Consider the following 21,025-nt stretch of genomic DNA (forward strand, 5'->3'; position numbering starts at 1 on the left):
ATTGCACCACTGCCCTGGGCAGCCCATGCCAGTGCCTGACCACTCTCTCCGTGAAGAATTTTTTCCTAATACCCAACCCAACCCTGCCCTGGCGCAGCTCGAGGCCGTTCCCTCTCGTCCCATCGCTTGTTCCTGGGGAGCAGAGACCGACCCCCCCGGCTCCAGCCTCCTTTCAGGCCGTTGCAGAGAGCGATGAGGGCTCCCCTCAGCCTCCTCTTCTCCAGGCTGAGCCCCCCCAGCTCCCCCAGCCGCTCCTCCCCAGCCTTGTGCTCCAGCCCCTGCCCCAGCCTCGCTGCCCTGCTCTGGCCACGCTCCAGCCCCTCCATGGCCGCCTTGGGGTGCGGGGCCCAGCGCTGAGCACAGCATTCGAGGGGCGGCCTCACCAGTGCCCAGCGCAGGGGCACCATCCCCTCCCTGCTCCTGCTGGCCACACCGTTCCTGATACAAGCCAGGGTGCCACTGGCCCTCTTGGCCACCTGGGCACCCTGCTGGCTCATGTCCAGCGGCTGTCGACCAGCACCCCCAGGTCCTTTTCCTCCAGGCATCTCTCCAGCCGCTCTTCCCCAAGAAGTCGGCCTCCGGCCCCGCTGCAGCAGAATCGAAGAGGAGCAGCAGGTCTCCCAACGCCAGCTGCGGTGGGGAGCGTAGAGCTTGCTCATGAAGCTTTCCCCTGGTCGGCTCCGGGTTTGCTGATTTGAGTAAGTGACGGGTGCTCTGTGTCTGTGTCGTGCCTCTGGTACAGTCATCCGTGAGTTGGCCTTCAGGACAGCACTGATTTTTTTGTTGTTGTTGTTTTTGGTTTTACATGTCAAGAAAAAAAGCTTGGATGAATAGTAGTGGTGACGATTTATTTTGCTGCAGAGGGAACGAATCTCTTGCTGACCAGCTGCTGGCACAATATGTGCGCTGTGATTTTATATCCTGCGCTTCCTAGAGCTAGTGCTATTTATACAACGTTTTTGTTTGTTCGACTTCTAACTAGTAGTGTGTCAAGGGAAATAAAATCTTATTTTCTGGAACTGACTTGTCTCTCATTGCAGATGTAACTTATACCTTGATGATATTCCCATTAGCTCCTTATGTAATTGTTGAACTCCTTTCAACAACTCTCTCCATTAATGAGAAAATATGTTATCAGAAAATCTAGTAGATAGTCTATTTGATTAGGAAAGTCTTTTAAAATATAAAAATCTGCAAAGTTTGAAACTTAGAAGTTTTAAAATTTTTCAATCCTTTCCAATTCTGGGAGGCTAAAAGTATGACTAACTTTTTTGGTTAGGTTCATCAGAGTTTTAGCCTGCTTAATTTGTTTTTGCTGTGCATATAAACATCTTGAGATGAAAAAGAGTTTCTGAACTGAAATAATTTTTTTGCAGTTTGTTCCCAGCCAAAAGTAATTTTTTTCAAAAGCCATTTAGATTTCAATGAATTGCCTTTCTCCCAGTTTTTAAGGAACACGCTATGGATGGAAGAAGAAAACGGGACTCGCCACTTTTCTCCTCTGCATCCCTTTCCGTGCGCTGGGGTGGGTCTTCTGGAGCAGAGTTCAGGGTTTTTTCGGAGCGAGCTGGCGGCTGGTGCCGAGGCCGCTCCTTCAGGCGGAGAGGTTGGCGATGGGCGTGCAAAGGGCCGGAGCCCTCCTGCTTGCAGAGGTGCTGCGGGTGGAGGCTCCTCGGGCACGCCAAGCCGGGCGCGGTGGGACGTGCCGCCGGGCCTTTCCTCCGTGCCTTGGGTACAGAGCCGCCGAGCAAAGGCACGGTGCCCCAGGAGTGGGTTTTCCTCTCCCTGTAGGCTATAACTTAAGGTTTGGTTGGTTTATGTGAAGCCATATCTCTCTATCGAGAAAATGTTCTCTGGAGTATCTGCTGACAAGCGCCAGATTTTAAATGCTCTCTCACACCGTAGTTAGAGAACATTAAATGGGGATCGAACAAAATAATCAATCAAGAAACAAGATGCTGCTTGTGGTCTAGATGGGAATCTTGTCTGCCAAGAAAGCAGAAGAGCGTTGGTTTTTGTTTTTTTTTTTAAATCGGGCTCAGTCTAGATGCACAGCCTGGAAGAACAGCATCAAAACGTCGCATTTATCATCCTCTGGCTGTCGGCCATGTTGGCAGGGAGGGCGGGGAGGGACGGTCAGGAGGCCTGTTTGGGTTTTTGTAAAGCTTAGTTGGCAACGGGGTATCAGAGAGACAGCACAGGCTTCGGAATTGGAGGGCGAGATGGCATCAGTTGAGTGGGAAGTTGGTTTTGGTCTCTGGTGGAGCCAGGGTCACGGCAAAACGAGTCGCCGGCGTGACAACTTCAAGTCCATTTAGATGCTCTCAGGATGGCGAGGACTTGGAAGTCAAGGTTCCAGGCGCAGGGGGTGTTTTTTTGAATGTCGTCATGGAAAATCGTGACCTGAGTTGCTTTGTTTTAGCAATGTAAGACATTGGATTACAGCTCAGGGGTGTTTCTTTTCAGTAGCTCGATATATTGAGCCATTTAAAATTAGAGTTGAATAAAGTATATTGCACTTTTATTAAAATGCCTTGCTAATAACCTCTTAATAGAAAATTCTGAGGTGTTTTTATGATTTTTGCTAGAAGAAATTCTCTTGCAATAAAGTCTCTTTTCTTTAAGAGCCCCAAACCTCCTCCCCTGAAGAACCTTGCTTTGTTTCCGATATGGTGTATGATTTTTATACTTCAGTTGTGCGTACTGTTTAAGTTAACATTTGTCACGAAACAAAATGAAACATTCAGAATTTTCAAATCCAGTTAATTATAGACATGTTTAAAAGCATGCTTAGATGCTTATCTAATAGTAATTATTAGTAAGCCGTAGTAATTTTAACTCTTTCATTCTAAATGAAATTAAACTCTCAGTCCTCAAATTTCTTGTTGGATAAGACCTTACTTTGCTGTCCTACAGCGTTTGGAAGTGGTAAAACAGTAGTTTTACCACTGTTTACATCACGGCAGCGTGATGGCAGTGGATCGGTCTGGTCTGCGAAACAACCCCCGCGCCGGGGTTTTCGTGAAGCCTGCTCCTCCCGTCTCCGTCACGTAGCTGGTCAAGGAGAGGAAAACTGTTTGGTGGCTTCGGGTTAAAATCTGAAGGAATAAAACCCCTTTGTCCAACCGGTTACTGTTTTACTTTCCTACGTGGTACAGAGAACGAGGAGGATGTAACCCTGCCTTCTGGAAAAGCAGCCAGTGCTGGGAATGGGAGTGCCGACTGCCTTCTTGTGACAGATTCACAAAAACAGGTTTTTAATCATCCTAGTCCGATGTGTATTTTGCTCACCGTTTACAGGTCTGGTAAACTCTGAATATTCTGCTTTGCACATTTGCATAGCAAGGAGATGCTGAACTTCAACTCCCAGAGAATATGGATATTTGGGAGTAGTGTCTAATCCCAAGTTAATACTTCGTATTACCAGTCAAGCATTTGGGGAGAATCCTCTCCCAAGATACTTTTCTTTTTCTCATTTGTTGAATTAAATGCCTAAAGAACTGTTATTGCGTTGATCAGACATACTCTGAGTTTGAAAATCGAGAAATTACTCTTGCTCAGCGGAGCCTCGTGGTAAACTCGGGATATTCTAGAAAGGATTAAAGGCCTTGAATTAATTTCTGTGAAGTTGCTCGGCACAGACCAAAGGCAGAGCAGCGCTGTCAGCTCAGGAGCCTTTTTCCCTAGATCTGTTAAACCTTGATCATCAGAAGATGAATTTCTCAAAAGCTTGTCCCGCCTCTCTGGGTGGCTCTCTAGCTGTCAAAGGTATAAATCTCGTACGATGAAACTGCGCAGTACGCAGCCAGCTTTTTTACCCTTAAAGCTGTTGAAATGCAGGATAATCAAAACGGGCTTAGTTCGCTGTTTTAGTCAAAGCAGGTCAGTACTTGCTAATTTAAATGCTCAGAAAGGTAGGGTTTATTCTGATGGAAATTAAGGTCTTGTACTGAAACAAGGAGTAGTTTTTATGAATGGGATGTGGCCCAGGGTCTCCTGCTCTGATACCACAGTAATTAGTCTCGGCATAGAGATCCGAATGGAGCGGCTGTTCATCCATGCTGCGGATTAACAAGATGTTGGAAAAAAGAGAAGGCTTAAATTCTGTTGAGAACAAGGTAAGAGAGGATGCAGGTGGTGTTTCATACGATTCCGGTTTTCTCATCATCGGGGCGTTTTATTCACGTGAATAAATACTTTGTAGGCCTATTTCTCACGTAGGTCCCCTTTCCTTCTGTAGAGCTTTATAGCAAATACTAACGAAGTACATACAGTAATTGGAGCTCTAGGTTGAGGGTAATACGACGCTCCCCTTGAACTTGAAATAATAAAAAACCTGCTGGGGGAGCAGTCCGGTTGGCGAAAGGGTGCTCCTCCTCTGGGTGAAGGCTTGGCCGGGCTGGGAAGTAATTGTAGGAGGGTGCTGTGCTGCAGGTGGGCGTCCGTGGCGTGGCTCCTGCAGGAGGCTGTGCTGGCAGGCGCCGTGCCCTGCTTCGGACGGAGCAGGAACGTTTCTGTTGGTGGGACCCCGAACACCGGCGCTCGGTCGCATTGGCCAACCGGGAAAAGACCAAAGCAGAAGAAAACACTGAAAAGCTGTCCCTCCTTTGTGTCTGGCTTTCCCTCCCAAATACGTTGTGTCACTTGACTCGGCAGATCGGGAAAAGCCAGGAATTGCTGTGTGGGGCCGTGAAAATCCCACAGAAATCATTTCTGCGGCATACGCTTTGCTCCGGGACCTCCTGCCCGGGCTGCGGGACAGGCCGGGTAAATAGGATAAATATTTTCCTCTTTCTGCAAATTTGTGTTACTTTCTGAGTATATCTGTTTTCCAAGTGCTTAATGAGGTAGGTTTTGCTGGTCTTGTTCACCGCTACGACTAGAAAAGAGCCCACAACTGCTGTCGAGGCGTGTAAGCTGTCTGTGGCTTTCTCCGGCCATCGGCCGCTCTCGGGTGGCAACCTGGGCCGCGGGAGATGCTTGCCGTCACAGCCGCAGCCGAACGGAGGCGCGGAGCTGAACCCCGGCGGTGGGCTTGCCATCTGCTTTTTTCTTTCTTCTTCGCTCCAATTAATATCTGCAACGTTTGATGAGGGGGTGCTTTGGGTTGCGTGCTGCGCAGAACAAGGCGGCTGGGGGTTCATCTGGTTATGCTACAGAATAAACGGCGTTTGAGCTCTCTCCTTTTATGAGCAGTGGCCCTGGGATAATTGCTTACTCTGCTTTTTTAATTAGTTCTCTTAGGGGGGGAAAAAAATAATTCTTTCAAGATAAAAATACATAGCCCTGATAATGTCATGTTATACTGGTTAGAGCTTGAGCCCTGAGAATGGTCCTTGCCCTGTCAGAGTTTCCTTTTCACGCCTGTTTCTGCACTACCCTTTTTCTTCAAACTCATAATAAAATACTTTGAGCAGAAGGATTTAGCCCTAGGTTTCATACCTGTGTTCATTATAGGCCTTATTGTGATCCTCAGAACAAACATAATCTTTTTGTCCCAAACTTTGTGTTCTAAGCTTCAATTTTATTTATTTAGAAAATTGAAAGTGTAAGCTATATCATCTCCTGGCACCTGAACCGAAATTGCGAGTTTCACTGCTGCTTTGCGTTAGCGTTTTTCAAAATACACAAACATAACTTTCAACCCTGAGCACAGGCAGTAGCATTTCAATGAACAAAAATAGAAATGAGGCAAACACAAACAGAAGGGGGGTTTTGTTATCATTAAATCAATTTTTTTTTTCCTCCTGTTTACGTAGGTTCCTAAAAATTAGCACTATGACTGATGGAGACTATGATTATCTGATCAAACTCCTGGCTCTTGGAGACTCTGGGGTTGGAAAAACAACGTTCCTGTACAGATACACCGATAACAAATTTAACCCAAAATTCATCACGACGGTAGGGATAGATTTTCGGGAAAAACGAGTGGTAAGTTGTCTCATACGAACGATACCCCCTTTTTTTTTTTTTTCTTTATTCATTTCTGCTGAGAATAAATTTTATGTCATATGTACTGCCTCTCTTACTATGGGGTATAGCATGCGTTGATAATGCTTTTCCTGGCCTAGTTTTTGGCTTAAGCAAGTCATAATTAGGAACTGGATAAAGGGGAAAGATGCCATTATTCTGGTGTTGGATTGTAAAGTCGTTTATTGCACATTGGTATAAAAGGATTTTTCCAAGAGCAGGTTTCTGTAGCGCTAGTGAATGAGGTGTGTTTATGACCAGAAATAACTCTGGCCCCCAAACTCATAATTTAAATAGAAGAGATGAAAACTTAGAGAAGCACAGAAGTTTCAGCTTGCTTCCAGATCACACAGTAAGATAGAATCACAGAAGGCTTTGGGATGGAAGGGACATTTACAGCCCATCCAGTCCATCCCCCTGCCATGAGCAGGGACATCTTCAACCAGATCAGGGTGCTCACAGCCCCATCCAGCCTGGCCTTGACTGTTTCCAAGCACGGGGCATCTCCCACCTCTCTGAGCAACCTGTCCCAGTGTTTCACCACCCTCATCGTGACAAATTTTTTCCTTGTGTTCAGTCTAAATCCCCCCTCCTTTAGTTTAAAACCATCACCCCTTGTCCTGTCGCAGCAGGCCTTGCTAAAATGACCATCCCCATCTTTCTTGTCGGCCCCCTTTAAGCACGGCAAGGCCGCAGTGAGGTCTCCCCGCAGCCCCCTCCTCCCCAGGCTGAGCACCCCCAGCTCTCAGCCTGCCCTCACAGCAGAGCTGGGCCACCCTCGGACCATCGCTGGGGCCTCCCCTGGCCCCGCTCCCACAGCTCCATGTCCTTCCCGTGCTGAGGACCCCCGAGCTGGACGCAGGGCTCCAGGGGGTCTCCCCAGAGGGAGCAGAGGGGCAGAATCCCCTCCCTCGCCCCGCTGCCCACGCTGCGGGGGATGCAGCCCGGGAGACGCTTGGCTTGCTGGGCTGCCAGCGCACATTGCCGGCTTGTGGCCAGCTTTTCATCCCCCAGTGCCCCCAAGTCCTTCTCGGCAGGGCTGCTCTCCATCCCTTCATCCCCCAGCCTGTGCTGATACCGGGGGTTGCCCCGACCTTGCACTTGGCCTTGTTGAACCTCATGAGGTTCACCCAGGCCCCCCTCTCCAGCCTGCCCAGGTCCCTCTGGGTGCCATCCCGTCCCTCAGGCGGGTCACCTGCACCGCTCAGCTTGGTGTCACCTGCAAACTTGCTGAGGGCGCACTCGATCCCGCTATGTCATTGATGAAGATATTGAACAGTGCTGGCCCCAGTACAGACCCCTGAGGGACTGTAAGCTAGCAAAGGCACAAGAAGCGGTTCCAGCAGCCGGATCACGCTGCTCCTCTGCGCCGGTGCCAGCAGCGAGGCCGGGGGCTGAGCATACCGAGCCTGTGATCAGGAGGCCTCGTAGGTTAGGACTGATGTGCTTCTCAATGCAAGGTGTGCGAGTCTGCTCTGCCCTGCTTTTGTTTCTTGAGGTTAAATAGAAGATGAGAGTCTTCTGTAGTGTCATTCAGGTGCTTTTTGGGGATATGAGAGCACACTCGCTTTGTTTTAATTTAATGTGACTAATGTATCTGCTCGTAGATCCTGACAACTGATACAGGCTAAATAGAGGGGACAAATTCAGCTTTCTAATAGGAATCCCTCTAGCTTGCTTGAACAGTAAAACCATGATACATACGAGATATTAGACCCTGGGCAATTATTTTAGTCATTTCCTTAATAAAAAGAAATGTAGATACTTGCCCAGCTGGAAGATGGAGGCCTCTTTAAATTTGGTTCTTTTTAACTTAACGTTTTAAGCTCCTGTTATTTCGCTAGAATACCATGAAAAGATGGGCATCGCTCCCCCGTTCGCCTTCATCTTCCCTGGCAGCTTTTTCATGACTGCCAGTGTTTGCGGCTGCTGCACCCAGTTCAGTTTTGCCATGGTGACAGGGGCGTGAAGGCTCTGCCTGGAGGATGGGCGTTCAGGGGTCCGTGGATCTGGATTTTGTCTTAAATTTCTCATAATCAGCCCTAAGCAAGTTCAGGCCGGTTAAACGTGATGCTCAGGTCAGAGTGGAGCCTGGCTCCTTCTCTGCACTGTGGGATTGCACTGATGTAATAAGCGTAAAATATTAAAAACACGGTTTTATTGCAAGGAAATGTCTGAACATGCAAATTGCTGGAATACTCTTTCCCTGGCTGGTCAGACGCTCATTAACGTGGTTTGAACACGGGTGCTGGATTCTTTCCAGAAGGTTGAACTTTTCTGCTAAAGGTTGCAGACAGATTTCTTCCGTGTTTTTCCCTTACCCTACATTTTGGGGTAAAAGAGTTTATAAGTGTGGGAGAAACGACATCTTACATGAAATTGCCAGCTTTGAAATGTCTTGAAGGTCTATCTAAGAGATTGACGGCTAAGACAGAGATCCAAAAGGTTCAACATGTTCTTCTATTGTGTAAAAGTCCTATTAAAAAATGATCTTGTGAGATTCCTTGTTTATCACGCCGAGTATTACAGGACCATGCTCCAGCAAACCAGTTTCATTCCCAAACGTGGTGCGGTTGATCCGTTGATTCTTTTCTGGTTTCCAGATCGGGCACCTGCCACAAAGGAAGGAAAGGCAGTCAGAAGCTACCTGTTGAAATGACAACGGTTTAAATCAGTCCGCAGAATCAGAGAACGGTCTAGGCTGGAATGGCCCTCCAGAAAGCAGCTAGTCCAACCCCCAATTAATATTAACTTGGTTGTGCAGGAGAACTAAACGCTGTATTTTACGGCCCAGGTTGGGCAGGGGAGGAGGTGTTCTGCTTCCCCGGGCAAGGTCAGTGCAGCCTCTGGATACGGACATGTCCATAATGTCCGTAATTCTCTCAATCTAAATGCAAGGGCAATATCTGCCTGCTTTTAAAACTGCTGCGAGTCTGCTAAACTACCTCAGATAACAAAACCGTCTCATACTTATTTGATCCCTCTGTCTTTTCCTGCAACAGCAAATTTACACGTTGTTTCTGTTTAATAAAGAATTGAGCCCCAGCGAAAGGTCGCAGCGATTTCTTTAAGCACTGTGAGTTTGCAGTTGCAGTTAGTAAGGAAGTCATTAATGTCCAACAGAAGTTAATGAAGAAAAAATAGCTTTTTATAAGAGTGGTTAATCCTGTCAGCCAGCTGTAAATTTTGTAAGAACAGCAATGAAACAGCACAGACAGCTTGCTCAGCACGGTGCTATGCCAAGTTTTAAAGAATTGGTATCTAATTTGAAGTACTAAATATGACCAAATTATCTTTAAAGCGCAGCTTTCATAGGCGTTTCATGTGGCTCCTGGGTTTTTAAATATTATTATAAGCAGCCCGCTGAAGTGGCTTTTAGCAGTAAGAGTCAGCTTTTACTGAAGGACTGAACTTTACTCCGTGCTTATTGCTTGCGCAAAATATAAGAGGCTGTGCCCCACGGGATGGATTTCGGTGTGAGCTGTACGACTGTACTGATTTGCCTCTCTCGTTAGGTGTACAACAGCAGAGGACCAAATGGATCTCCAGGCAAAGCCTTCAAGGTCCACCTCCAGCTTTGGGACACAGCCGGACAGGAAAGGTAACAGTTCATTGGAAAGCAGTTCTGAGGTGTTCACGTTTCCATTAGTCTGTTCAGATGAAAAATCTCAGAAATCCTCATTTTAGGACAAGAAAAATATCTTCCAGAAATAAAGTTTTACAGCCACCTGCTCTTCCTCTGTTTTCTTTAATATTGACTGTATTGAGCAGTGCGCGTCCATTGCCTCCGCGTGTGTAATCACAGCAGGTGAATCCGTTTCTATCCCTGCGATCTGTGATACACTAAATGCTTCAGGATCTTTATTTTCCTTTTAACCAGCCCTTCTCTCTCTGTCTCGCTCTCAGTTAAATCAGGCAGAAGTTGAACTACTAGATTAGTCACTGACAGTGTTTATATTCTCACATATAAGCTTCCTCCGGTAGATTACTAACGCACTGATTAATAAACGTTGACTGGTGTGATGCATCATAGCTAAAGTGAAAGTCAAGGATTATTTTATTTTGTTTTTACTTCCAAAGGAATCCACTAAATCTTGCAGACTCTTCAGATTTCAAGATATTTTTTAAACAGAATTGTTGCGCAAGCAATTCAGAAAAGCTTTACTTTATATCTCTTTTTCCTTTACTCACTTCAGGCTTGCCAGAAAAGTGCTTACCTTAGAGATCACTTTGTATTAATAGAGCTATGTTGTCTTTTTTCTTCCACCTTCAGATTTCGAAGTCTCACCACAGCGTTTTTCAGAGATGCTATGGGCTTTTTACTGATGTTTGATCTCACCAGTCAACAGAGCTTCTTAAATGTCAGAAATTGGATGAGTAAGTAGAACCATAGAGCTTGCATTTATCGGTTGACTTGAAGCTTTCTTGTGTATTTTAGGCTTCTAGGCTTACTGCATGTCATTGTTTGTGAGCTGGAAAATGCTCAAAGAAAGTAGTTGTGTCTAGTGCAGCTGTAGGTGGGGTACTTGCAGCCTGTAATTTGGGGTGAAAGCTTCATCAAATTGGAAAGATACATGCTTTTCCTTTCTTTTTTTGCACGATAGACCGTTCCGGGCATATTCTTAATAATCTTGTTTGGATTTGATGCAATTTGAATAAATCTATTGCCTCTTGAAAATTCATGGCATTCGATGCTTCCTTGGCCATACCCCGTATTTGAGATGATATACGGGAGCTCGGAAACTGTACTGTGGGTATCTCGGTTATCTTGATGGCGTGTTTTCTATTTGTAAAGCAGAATGTGGTTCCTTCTTGTCTGCTTTGAGGTTGAAGTTAAAATTAAGATTGGGCTTTGAGGATTTGGTTTGCAAGCGCATAGCGTTTGCTGTTGTTGGTTTTCCTTCAGACAACGGCTACACTAAAAGTGAAACAAAGGTTAAATTCTTAAAGTTTGTTTTTAATTGAGGGTGCTTAGAGGGCTGGAAGGACAGAGGCCAGCGCCTTTCCAGCTGGCAGTTTTCCAGCAAACAAGCTGAAGTGGGGATAACGTGAGAATCCGGATAGCGTTGTGAAAACAGCTCCATCTTCTTCAGAGATTCCTTCCTCCCGCTAAACAATCCCTGTCATCGCAATCTTCCACTGCTTACCAAGCTGAATCTCTAATTTGTTCTGTGTATACTGCACCTTTTCCAGTCAGTCCCCCAGGAGTGAGGCGAGTATAAATAAATGGCTTTTGTACAATAACTTACAAGGGCTGAGGCTGTGGACAGTACTTATGCGTGGATCTTCAGATGAATAAAACTGCATTTAAAGCATTGAGTATATCCAAGAGAAAAACACGCTTGAGGATTTTGGCCTCTGCCTCTGAAGAGCTGCGTTTGCAGATGACGTGGGACGTTGTTTGTAATTCCACCACGTCCGTGTGAGTCTTGTAGAAGAGGAGCTCTGGCTGGTGGAGGTTCTCCTCTGCTAAAGCACTCTGTTTAGTGCACCTCATTGCAGTTAACTCTTGCTGTATGTTGGTAAAACAAATACTGGAAATAATTTTCTAGTACCTTTTCTACTTCCTACTTTGAAAAATTCCCCTTAGCAAGTAAATGTACGACAAGGAAATGTATCTGGGGAGCAAGAAAGGCATTTTTGAATTGTTTTGTCAACAGTCTCGGTCTCTAAGGTGGTTCCAGCGTTCTCTTAACTCCCGTTTATTTTTGCTTCTAGGTCAGCTGCAAGCCAATGCATATTGTGAGAATCCAGATATAGTCTTAATTGGTAATAAAGCTGATTTATCAGACCAAAGGGAGGTAAACGAAAGGCAAGCAAAAGATCTGGCAGACAAATATGGGTAAGCAAATTATGACAGAAGCTAAATTTAGTCTGTAACTGTTATAAGTGTAGCTGATGACTGGCTAGCGATACTTGCAAGTATACTTATAAACTCTTTAAGATTTGTAGGCATTGCGGTATCACATGCGCCTATACCGATACCCAACTTGGCACGCTTTCAGATCGACCTGTTTGAATAGGAAATAGAGAGAATGCAACACACCGTTCTAGTAGCGTGGCCAAAATATTACAACGTAAGAAATAAGGCTGGAAGGAAGCACTCTTACTAGAAAACTACATTCTTGGGATGTTGGCTTGTCCCGAGCGTTCAGGACAGGGTATAGCACAGGCAGATGAACACTCAGTGTCATGAACTAAATAACTAACAATATTTATAATTTGCTTTTCTAGTTAGTTTGGGAGTGGAGACACCTGTGGATTTTGGTCAGGCTCTAGGTGTGCAGTGACACTCAATTTATTTGGTTTTCTGTGATGGATAATAAAGCTGTTAATGGCCTTTTTCTTGTTCTAGTGAGCCTTCTACATTTCTTTGCACTAAAAACACCTGCAAAGTGTCCTGTAACTGGACAAATTGGCTGATAGTTACTGTAGTTAGTAAACAGTGCTGCGGGCAAAAAGAATGTGTATTTTTTTTTTCCTTAGTTGCCCTCACTGTACAATGAGGGATGTTCAGAGAGAATTGGGCCAGCAGCAGAAGATGGCCTAAGAGACTGTGAGGACTAGTAAGCAAATTAGACTTAACGATACTAAAAGAATATTAAAGAGTTGTCTGCAGCCAGGTAAGGAGGACAGCGACACTGAGGAGAGGGTAGCCCATGCCAGGTTTCATATGATGGAAGTGCTGGAGCAATTGATAATCTTCTCTTCTGAAAAAGATCATTTGGAAGGCAAGGTTCTGGATTCAAAGGGGATTTCAGAAGGGAAACAGCTAAGTTGTGCTTCTAAGTAGACAGGAAGGGAGGGAGCTAGGACTTACGGGGACTGCTAAATAGCAATAGTTGTAATTATCTGCCTAAAAAAAGGTTTCTGCTATGTTCTGTGGTCCCTGAAACGTTCTGTAGTGCAGACCTAGGTTTCTCTTTAAAATGGACTTTCTGGTTACCTGAAAGACCTTTTCAGCCAAGGTTTGTGCTGATGTTATCGCAGTGTGAAGTCAAAATGCCGCGATACGTTTTGTAAACGGGAGCGTTACAAAGACTTGAGTCTCGGTTGGCTTTAAAAGTCTCTCCAGCAAACCTTTTCCTTCCCACCGTAGCATACCGTACTTCGAAACAAGTGCTGCTACCGGCCAGAACGTGGAGAAGGCTGTGGACACGCTTCTGGACTTGATAATGAAGCGTATGGAGCAGTGCGTGGACAAGACCCAGGTCTCGGACACAGCCAACGGAGGAAGCTCGGGAAAGCTAGATGCAGCAAAACCGGAGGAGAAGAAGTGTGCCTGCTAAACGTCACCTCTAAACTGTGAGAACCAGTGAAAATATTTCATCAGAATACGGCTGACCTACCACCAAATTCAAACCGGCTCTCTTGAGCCGTGCGCAGAAGCAAAGTTACATTGTTTTATTGGGATTGGGCGTTTTTCTCCAAAGAACTGGTTTAAAACTAAAAGCTGGGTTTCGGTGAGGCTCTTGTGCTGAAATGCTTCTTCCTGATACAGTGCCATCTTCACGGAAAACTCTCCCACCTCTTCTTCCCCGCTCCTTTTCCCCCCAGCCCTCATCTTTATTTTTCCTGTGATCAGGATACTGAATAGAGGAAAGTAGCTTTATTTTTTTAAAAAAGGAGGGAAAGAAAATATTGTCTGCATACACTGGATAGTAAAATTAAAATGGAGGTGGGTGGTTTTCTAGGTCTGTGCCATTTTTCCACAGAATCCCGTGTCTTTATAATTCTTAATCTGCATCAGGGACCGTGTGTTTTCTAAGGCAGAGATACAAAAGATTTTATGTGGCCTATTAAGAAAAAACTTTTCTCACTTGCACAGAGTAAGCGATGCTGTGAACCCGTCCTGACTGAATGACGGAGACGGTGGTTGGGGGGGTGGGTTGTGCGTGTGTGGTTTGGGTTTGGGGGCAGGAAGCAGGGCGTTTAATTAAAAAAAAAAAAAAATATTATCAGGGAATTGTGCAGCATTGCTTGTGTTGCCAATAATCCAAGCAGGGATTGGAACGTTATGGGGAAAAGCATGCAGAGGGTTTCTGACGCTGCAGGGACAGTTTATAAAGAAGAGAGTATAATGTATGAGAACAGAGAGAAACTATATTTTATGAAGCAACTTCTTACCGTTAGCAAAAAATATTCTCCCCTCCTCAACTTAAGGAAACTATCCTTTTTCTTCTTTTTCTCTGGGTAACTGCGTATCGCAGGTAGGACATAGGAAAGAACTTGTTTGCACTGCCTAGAAGGGAACCGCAAACTCTGCTGCGCCGAGAGAGCCTCTAAATGATCGCTGCAGCTCTGCCGGGTCCTCCGTACGCTTCGGTTTTCAGCGGAGGACAGTTTTCTTGTACCCTTAAATTCTCTGCAAGGGGGCAAAGTGGAAAAAATGTAATGTGGGGACTTGGAAAGATGGGAGTCCCGACTATGTGACTGACTGGATGGAAGCGCGTTGCAGAAGTTTGCAGGTGTCTCGGCGCAGAGGGTAGAGTCGCTCCTTTGAAGGGTGCAAGGCAAAAGATTTCTTCTACGGGTGAAAGCAAGTTCTAGTGAAAAAGCAAGTTGCTTATCACAAATACAGGAAAAAATAAAGAAAAATACTATATTTGTAAGTATAGATCATTTTCTAAACCAAGTTACAGCGTATTTATTAGTCTACCCTGTCCTTTTTTGTAGAATAAGCGTTCTGTTTTTATACAGGTGGTAGTTAAAGGTCTACTTGTGTTTATTGCGCTTTAAGCTACTTTCAGATCACTTGGGAGGGTGCAGATTGGGGGGTAAAAATGGATCTCTTCACAAGTCAAGCTTAATTGGTTGGGTTGGCAGGATTGCAGACTTTCATTTATTTAAATGTTTTCAGCTTTGATTGATTCACAATTGCAAACTTTGTGAACAGCAAGCTCAGAAAGTGTTTCAGTGCTTCCCAGAAATGGAGATTTTACCAGATTCACTGCTGAAAAAATAACAGGTTTTTCCGCCCAGCTCCTAAAGCGATGTTTACTTGATGATTTGGCATGTTAACAGGGCAGATGGTACATCCGTAGGAGCAGACCCATTGGGTGAGTAACCAAATAGCTGCGATTACCGTGCCAGGAATCTAACTTGCAGGCTGTAAAGACTATCTAAGTGATAGACTATACCTAAGGCTATGTGTATATATAGTGTATACTATACAAACAGGTATAATGCAGGTCCTTTTGTAGGCTATAAAGAGTCCTAACACCTCCAGAGGTGGAAAAGCTGTTGTGGCAGTCAACAGGTAGAAGATTAACTAGACTGATAGCAAGCAGGCTGATATTCAGATAGGTTCCTCAGTTACCTAAGACACGTAGACTGGAAGTTTAGGGTTTTCTGTGACGTGAAGTTGTATTGCTTTTTAATATGTAGCATAAAACATAATTTTAAAAAAAAAAAAATTGTAATATGTCTTGAATTCCTGAAAATGATGATCTGAGGAGCTCCCTGTCTCGCTTTCAAAGAAATCTCTCATTTTGTGGCATCAGATTTTTGTCCGTTGAACAGGAGCGAAAGAAGTTGCTTAGAAGGGTAAATCACCGAGGGTCAAGCAAAGCGCGTTTCCCAGAGCAGCTGAAGTATCGCTTGTCTAAAAGCTGTTACGAAGCTGAAAGCGATTTCGGTAGCAGACAGATGATTCATACAAAGGTGTGTAAAATCCCAAACCTGGCACTGTTTCAAAGCACCTTGATGAAGCTCAGTTCTATTTATCTCTCCACCTGCTGAAACTAGCACTCTTAGAAGAAGAATAATTAAAAAAAACCCAGAGCAGTGATACCCAGAACAGTGTGGTCTGGAGGAAGGTGTCTCCTAACCTCGCCAGTGAGCTTCAGCGACTGTGAATTGCCGGAGCTGGCAGTCCGTTCCCAGGGAGCCCCGTTCCGTAAGGATACGGTCTCCGAAACTCTCCAGCGCGGACGGAGGGAGCGTATGGCTATCCCTCACCGCCCAGTGTTGCTCGAGGGGTCTGTTGAGGAACGAAAGGGAAATGACTGTAGTAAAAGCTCCATCGCTTGGTTTGTATTTATATACTTGCTGATACAAGAAATTGAATATAATTCTCTGGGTTTTTTTAAAAAAAAAAGTCTGCAAATGCATGTGAAACTATTATCCCAAAAGGATTTTGCCGTCAAAACTTTGTTTGGAGGAAAGGAAGAGAAGTTTAAACGTGTTTCCTTTCCTGGTAGGTGGTATAGTAGCTCTCAGTTATTAAATTAAAAAAAAAAGAGGAACATGATAAGTGATTCTAAATGGCTACTAACAGCTTTGTTGTTTTTCAGGTTAACTCTCTGAAAAAACTAGACAATGAACTCTTACTAAAAATCACCTTCCGTCCCCTCTCCATCATCACTTAACTCTTGCTCCGTTTTTATTCCTCACAACTCTTCCTCTTAGGTTTCGCAGGCCCACCAGCAGATTCGCATCCTTACGTGCCCACTTGGCGACGTCCGTCTGTCTTCCCGCAGCGTGGCGGCTCTTGCGAACCCCCGCTGAGCAACGGCAGCCCTGCAGGGATGACTCAGGGCCACTCCTTGCTGCTGCGGTAGGAACTGAAAGCGATAGCAGTTGTAAGGTTCACGAGTTCTCTGCGATACCCAGGAAATAATGGTAATTGCAGCAAAGAAAGAACACTACAAGGGGGCTACTCGCAGTCTTACAGAGCCGTGCCTGTACAAAACTTTGCTATCCCACGTGCTGGAAGACGCTCTCTCAGTTCCATACCCGCTTTCTGGTTGAAGGGCTTTCCTTCACTTCTGCTAGAGCTCTGTAATGGATCCCCTGTTTTCCACGGTGAGCTGGATGCCCAGCGAGCCCCTGCGAGCTGCTTGCGACCCGCTGGAGAAAAGCCGGCGGGGCGGTGCGGCACAGCCGCATCGTCCGTACGGGGGGGTAGTGCCGTCCTGCGTACAGGCTGCGGTGACCCCGGTGAGGCGCAGCCTCTTGGCACGGCACTTTACTCGTTCCAGCCCTCCTGACTGCACTGTGAACTCCTGAACGTATCCCTCGCTGGAGCCACGTATCCTACCGTTTTCATCCTTTTTGCACTCCTGTTGCTCCAAGCGTTTCACTTTAACGCGTTCAGTCCTATAAATTCTTCCAGGACACCAGCCTGCAAAATTAATTGGCTTTCAGTTCACGTCTCTGGTAGGATCTAGCCTCATCCCTTCCCACTAGAACTTGAATTCAGATTCTGCTGTTGCAAAATTTGATTATACTTGTTTGAACTGGGAGTTAAGCATTTGCTTTTGAGCACAAATCCAGCTTGTTTGCAAGCCTGCCAGATAACCCGCAGCAGGGCTGGAGAGGGAGAGAAGGTCCTATGATACTTTATCCAGGGTGGTACTAAAAATGAAATGTCAGCGCGGGTGTTCTAACCCTGTGCGCTTTTGTCTTGAATTTCGGTCCAGGCACTGGTTTCTCAACGTCTCTTTTTGTGTCCTTTTAGAAATTCCTTATTTCAGTTTTCCAGTAGCCCTCCAGTGAAGCGCTCTTGCCGTGGGCTTTCTTGCGCAGCGTTGTGTGGTCATTTCTGAGCTGAGCAGCGCTGTGCGCTGCCAAAGGCGACGGCGATGCCCGTCCTTCGGAGGTGCGACTTGCGGGATCTTACGCCGAGAATACTTTTGGTTTCCTCTTCTCTCTGCATAGTTCTGCCTTCCTCGTCTCCGGCAGCCGTCTCAGGCTGTGCTAGTTACCAAGACAGTTCAAGTTACCCAACTTCTTGTTGAATCTGTTCCCTTAATCCTCTTGGCTTGTCCCGGTTAACTCACATATATGGCGTGACACCTCTCGTCTCATCCTTAGAGCTCTCCGTAGTCCATTCTGCTTCCTGCTCTACAGGTATTTTTGTCCTCCCAGTTTTAAGCATGAATGTAAAAACGTGGCATCAAAAAAATGTTAGTACGCTATGCTAGAGCAGCGCTGGGGTGCTGACCTACGGCTACAGGTTGCAGCTCCTTCTGTTCGCCTGCAGCCTTTCGCTCAGCGTGTCTCGGTGGAAGAAATGCGTTCCCTTACCCTTTGCTAAATATTTGCAGTGCCAAAGCGCGGTGCCAAAGTCTGGTGTTGCTGCTCTGTTTATAAACTGGTGCATTTAGTGAATTCAGACCCTGGGGTAACACTCGGAGGAGTGAGGAAACTTGGAGTCAGCCGGGAATGCCTTTAAGTGATGTTGCTGCTCTGACTCTGGATGTTTGTGCATCCTTTGCTGGCCTTCCCCAGCCCCTCGCCTTGGAGTAGCAGTGCCAAGACCTTTTTTAGGAAGGCAAGAAAGGAAAGGTGCTGTCGTCAAACGGGATTTTTTTTTTTTTTTAATGCATACATTGAAAGTCCCTTTTCGGCTGCAGAGATCGCTCCAGCAGTGGATTTACGGTGCCTGTGTTTGCGTTGAGCCACTGCGGTGGCCAGCCCTGCTACCCGGTGGGCAAGATGCGGGCCGGGGCAGGGCCCTCTGCTGCTTTGCATCCTCGGGAATAAAACAAGTTACCTGCAGAGGGGTGGGAATACCCAGGGCTGCCTGGAAATCACAGGATAGAAGCGGTACTAGAGGCAACACGCTTTAGTTTAAGAGAAATGCCTTTCAACGTTTACGGTGTTTACCAGAGAGCCCAGCTTGAGAAGTTAGTTATTTAAGCTTGTGTGTAAGTGCGTGCTTGGCTGAATCGGGTCTAGAGCGTCTCTGTGAAGTAAGGAGCTAGACAACTAGAGCTAAAGTGGTGTAAAACAGAAAAAAAACCCAACCTGCACAGCAGTACCTACTCCATGAACATACAGATGTGAATGAGCTTATTTTTATTATTTTAAATATTATTCCATCAACTGAAAAAGGCCAGGAGAGATTTAATGACTGTTCTCCAGTGCAGAGACTTTAGACACTTCAGCAGATGCTCTCCAGAAGTCCTTGCAGGCTCTGTTGCTGGCACGTCGCAATGCCCGTCCAGAGCCACGAGAGCGCTGGAAACGGCGTGTGGCACATCACCTGTTTTGGCTTCACAATCATTTTTTAAGCTCCTGCCTTCATTTTATGAAATATTTTTAGCTGTGATCAACTAGTAATGCGTGGGTTTTTTTCCTTCTTCTAATGCCTCATTTCCAAAGAAAAGCATTTGGCAGGGGAGTGACCCCGAGGCCCTGCTCCGTCCTGGCGGGTACCAAACCGCGGTGACGGCGGAGGGCCGCCCTTGCAGAGCGGCGCAGCCTCGTTTCTCAGCCCCTGGCTGAGGCGATTTCCCCACTTCTCCGTCTCCTCTTCCAGAGCCGGCTGGGAGCCCCGGCCAAATCCTGAGCCCGGCGTCCAGCTCAGCACCCCGCTGCCCCTCGGAGAGGTACTGGCACTAAAGAAAACCAGTAGCAGGGGCTTAAGTAACTCATGGCTTTTCTGTAGCCTTTGCCTTCTGGGGCTTCTTACAGCCATGTGCAAGAAGAAAGGTATTTGCTTCTCTAAAAAAAAAAAAAGGGAAAAAAAAGAGGGGGTTTGGGTGCCTGAAACTTTTTTTTTTTTTCTTTTTAAAAGAGGAAACATAAGGCAAGAACAGGCACTTTGCTGCCTGCTTGCAGGGCTGAGACCGGCAGTAAGTACGATACAGCAAAAGGCACTGGAGAGCAGCTGCCGTTTCCTTGCCATCTTGGTAACTTAAAACCGATTGCCTTAACCGTTTTCTGAAGGCTACATCTTAGCGAACAGGCTGAATGTGTAAAGGATTGTCAGACGTACATTTACATTTGAGAGGACTGGATCATGTAAGAAACTTTTAAAAGTTGTATAGGATGGGATTTTGATACCCGCTCCATAGCAACTCTTTGGGACTGTTGCAAGGCAAGAGGTTTTTTCTCCTAGAACCGTTTCAATCCATGGATATAACTGAAGTTTTCAGCCTAAACTTTAAAAAAAAAAAAACAAAAAACCACAAAAAATCTAGAGCTGTTACTTTAAAATTTGTGTTCTTGGCACTATAACTAAAGAAAAGCAGCAAGCGTAAAAATAACCTCAAGTGACTGCTATTTTTAGCCAAGTGTGAACGCTGTAGGAGTTTCAGACCGTGCTCTGATCTTACAAAGAAAAGGAGAAAAAAAAAGTGTTGGAACTGATGTGAAGCTGTAAAAATGAATAGTTTTTTACCTGCCTGCTAGGAGACCGGGCTCGAGGCACCTTTCAAGAGAAAGCCAAATTTTCACAGCTTCTTTCCTGTCTTAATAATTCTACTTTAAACACAAATTCCCTCCCCTCAAAAAAAAAACCCCACACCCATATAGGATAAGTTTTGTGGTGTTTTTTTTTCCAGAGGATGCTGTTGACTTGGGACTCTTTGATGCTGGGCAGGTCTGCTTCTAATTTATTATTATTATTATTTCTATCTAAACTAGTTCAAGGCAACAGAGGAAAGGATTCTTTGCTGCGTGCTTTTGTTCCACACGGTTACCTAGTTACAACAGAACTTTAGCAAGTAGACCCTGAAGTCGTCCATCCTCATCGTGCAATAGGGCTTCGTGGACAAACTGTATAGTAGAAGACGCCTGTTGTATCTTACTCAACTTATGGAAGTTCAGTGGTTCTTCTTTGGTTTTGTTAAGGTATTGTTCGCCTTCCAGGTAAACACTAAGCCCCCTGTATCAACTACCTTTTAAGTGTTGCCTTCCGTTACGCTACTGTAAGCATGTTTTACGTTCGTCTTCTATCTGTGCTCTGCCTCGTGCTATGAGCGTGATGGAAACTCTCTCCAACACAAATGGTATTTTTTATTCTAGATCCCCCTTGACCGGACCGTGGCGCTTGCTTACCGATGTTAATGTCCCTCTGTTTTACCAAAGTACCCGTGGCTTCAAAACATACTGTCACCTGGTTCCCCGCCGTCCGGGTTTGTGTAATACAGCTGAGGAATGTATCCTGTGACTCGGTTTCTGCACTGTTATTTTCAGAATAAAAGTACATTTTTAAATCCAGTGTCTCGGCCGTTTACGGAGGGAAGCAGAGGCTTCTCCCTAAGAGGTACAGCCAGGTTAGGCAGCATTGGCAGGGACACAAGGGGAGGACCAGGGAAAGAGA

The 21,025-nt window shown here is 45.7% G+C and overlaps 1 protein-coding gene across 1 annotated transcript; it reads left to right on the plus strand.

Moving 5' to 3' along the window:
* Positions 1 to 5,778: 5,778 nt before the first annotated feature.
* Positions 5,779 to 13,259, plus strand: LOC309602021 (ras-related protein Rab-27B; the record flags this gene model as incomplete). The annotated part of the gene is made up of 5 exons (XM_082335304.1): positions 5,779 to 5,931; positions 9,486 to 9,571; positions 10,244 to 10,347; positions 11,689 to 11,812; positions 13,070 to 13,259. 5 exons carry the CDS (start codon positions 5,779 to 5,781, stop codon positions 13,257 to 13,259), a joined length of 657 nt encoding a protein of 218 aa, XP_082191430.1.
* Positions 13,260 to 21,025: the final 7,766 nt, after the last annotated feature.

Source organism: Platalea leucorodia, assembly GCF_965183815.1.
Source record: "Platalea leucorodia genome assembly, chromosome: W".
Classification (NCBI taxonomy): Eukaryota; Metazoa; Chordata; class Aves; order Pelecaniformes; family Threskiornithidae; genus Platalea; species Platalea leucorodia.